Raw genomic sequence first — 2926 nt, 5'->3', positions numbered from 1 at the left:
ATGGATGATGGTATGAGTCAGCATGAAGATAGCTATCAATATGTGTTTTCTTCCTATAGACTTGGTGTCCCAAGTACCATCCTATTTTCTACTGATCAGTACATCTAGAAAGGGGATTTTACCATTTTCTTCAAGCTCCATAGTAAACTTGATTTTGGAAGATATAGAGTTAAGATGATTGAAAAACTTCTCCAGTTCAACCTTGCCATGAGTCCATTTTAAGTTGGTGTCATCAACAAATCTTTTTCACAAAGTTGGTTTCAAAGGGTATGAGTCAAGGGCTTTTCTTTCAAAGTACTCCATGTATAAGTTGGCAACAATAGGTGAGAGCGGGGAACCCATGGAGACTCCTAATATTTGTTCATAATAATGGTCTTGAAAGCTGAAAAAGGTGGACCGTAAACAAATTTCTGCAAGTTTTGTTGTTTCAGGATCGGTGGCTACCTTTATAACATGAACAACTTCATCTAGAGGAATCTTTGTAAACAAAGAAACCACGTCAAAACTTACTAGAATATAAGCCTTATCCACCCTTTCATTCCTAATAAGATTTACAAAATCTCCTTTATCAACCTTAAGTACAACTATCTTATCATTATTACGAAGAGATCTAAGAGCATCCCGTCCCTCTTTATTTAAATTACTCTTTGGCCGCTTAGATTTCAACATAACCAAGGAACATTCATGTCTTAATATCTCCTTATCATTTAATGAAATACCTTGAGTTCCATTCTCAATGTTGAAGATGATGCTTTCAAATGGAATGTTCCTGGGAGAAACCGCGAACCCCAAGCCTTTGTTGAGGGTATTAATTTCTTCAAGAGTGAGCATTATGGATGAGAGATTAATGACTCACTTATCAAGTTTATTTGGAACATTGGGATTCCTAATAATAGACCTATCAATACCGAAATTATTAGATTCTGCCCTTAATTGATTATCAACTGCAGCGCTATCACTTTTAATAATTCTACAACCTATATTAATTTCTTAATCAAGTTTCTCACCTTCTATGTTCTTTTTGTCCTTATATTTATTACCACAGCGTGCTGTAATATTCACCTCCTCCATGATTCCTATGGCATCAATGCTGTCGTTCATGATTTCAACACTGTCGTTTATGGTTTCAACATTCCTATGGATTACGATTTCAACACCACTTTTGTTTATGTTTTCACCGGTTTCAACACCAATATTATCAATACTGAGGGTGCTGGAAACCACACTGGAACTTGATGTTCTCACCATGTTGGCACTATCATCCACAGCATTTGTTTTATTACAGGTCTTGTTCCTACATTCCTTGTCATCGATATTCCCCACGTAATTACTACCATCATAATCATCCACCTCGGGATTGCTGGAAACAACGCAAGAGATCACGCTGCCCATCATGATTTCTTTTGGTGAAATTGATACTGCACTGCCTCTCTTTGAAGTTGGATTGTTTCCTATGGCATCAATGCTATTGTTCACGATTTCAACACTATCATTTATGGTTTCAACATTCCTGCTGATTACATTTTCAACACCGCTTTTGTTTATGTTTTCAACGGTTTCAACACCAATATTATCATTGATGTCATCCACAACATTTGTTTTGTTACTGGTCTTGTCCCTACGTTCCTTATCACCAATATTCCCCACGTAACTACTGCCATGCATAACTATTGAGGGTTGATATATTGAACTGATTGGTATATTTCTGATTCATGATGCTGATATATGTCATTGGTTCATGATGTTGCTAATACATCCTATTATTTGGGCCAATATGTATTTTTATCTATTTTTTATTACTACTGCTAAGATCATGATTTATGGATGATGTTTTGGAGAGACTGTCACATGTCCTCATATGATATGTATTGTTATTATCTTGTTTTCATATAAGGAACATATTGCTAATTATTTATGTCATGTACTTATTTATGTCATGAATATAGGTGAGCCATGGTGTATGGCCATTGTAGTGAGTGTATATTTCAGCCATGTATTCTGATGCTTCATCATTCAATGTCATTTATTAGCAGTATATCTCATTGATGGAGCCTTGTATTATGCTCATGAGATCATAGATTCTTATTGTAAATCATTTGATATGAGTCATAGAGTCTTGAACCATGATTGGCATTTGTTGCATAGTGAGTTATGAGAGTTGGTTCAGCCATGTATAGGATCGTGTTGTCATTGTACAATTATTTTGAAGCCATGTACTTTGTTGCATATCATTTAGTAATAGTCATTGGTTCATGTGGAGTATCTTCTTGCATGTGGAAAGGAGGCATTGGAAGTGATATACTTATCAGTACATATTCAGCCATGAAGATGATAGCATTAAGTGGAGTATGGTTGGTCATACTGTTGTGACTTGTCATCATGTACTTGCTACTACCATCACTACTCCAGAGAGATGTTGCTTCCAATTAGCATTGTTGTTGTTGATGTATGAGTTTTTTGTTACTGGATAGCTCAATGTGGAAAGGACATATTTGCTAAGATTGATTTAGAGTTGGTTGGATATTTTTTGTCATTGATATGGAATTGGTAAGAGGTTTTACTACAATTTGGTCATATTATGTTGCTGCTACTATGTGTTGGTGATTTGATTTGCTCCTATTATTATGACATGGATTATGTTGCAGTTCCTTCGAGGGAGAGAGCATGTGTTTTAGTTTTTGTTGTTGTTAAGTGAGAGAGTTTATTGTTGCTGATGGTAGGAGATGTATATTTTTTCTCTAGTGTGTTGATCATTGGACATAGCTTGTGTCCAGGGGGAGTTTATCACACATATTTTTCAGTTATGAGGGGTAGTGTTTTCGTATTTCAGTCTTTCTCTCCATTTTTCATCATCTGCACATGATTGTGAATGGAGTTTATGTTTTTGTCGATGCAACACCTTGAATGTAGATGAGTATATAACATT

The 2926-nt window shown here is 35.5% G+C and overlaps 1 protein-coding gene across 1 annotated transcript; it reads right to left on the bottom strand.

Moving 5' to 3' along the window:
• Positions 1-246: 246 nt before the first annotated feature.
• LOC149139610 (uncharacterized) lies at positions 247-831 on the bottom strand. The gene has a single exon (XM_089450778.1). The coding sequence runs from the start codon at positions 829-831 to the stop codon at positions 247-249; it is 585 nt and encodes a 194-aa protein (XP_089306904.1).
• Positions 832-2926: the final 2095 nt, after the last annotated feature.

This window comes from Pinus tabuliformis, chromosome X (genome assembly GCF_031772625.1).
Source record: "Pinus tabuliformis cultivar Carrire ecotype Pingquan chromosome X, CPIR1, whole genome shotgun sequence".
Taxonomy (NCBI): Eukaryota; Viridiplantae; Streptophyta; class Pinopsida; order Pinales; family Pinaceae; genus Pinus; species Pinus tabuliformis.
This window is presented reverse-complemented; position numbering and strand designations above follow the sequence as displayed.

Coding starts and splice junctions, on each gene's coding strand:
- LOC149139610 (XM_089450778.1), bottom strand. CDS start 831: ATGCTCACTCTTGAAGAAATTAATACCCTCAACAAAGGCTTGGGGTTC.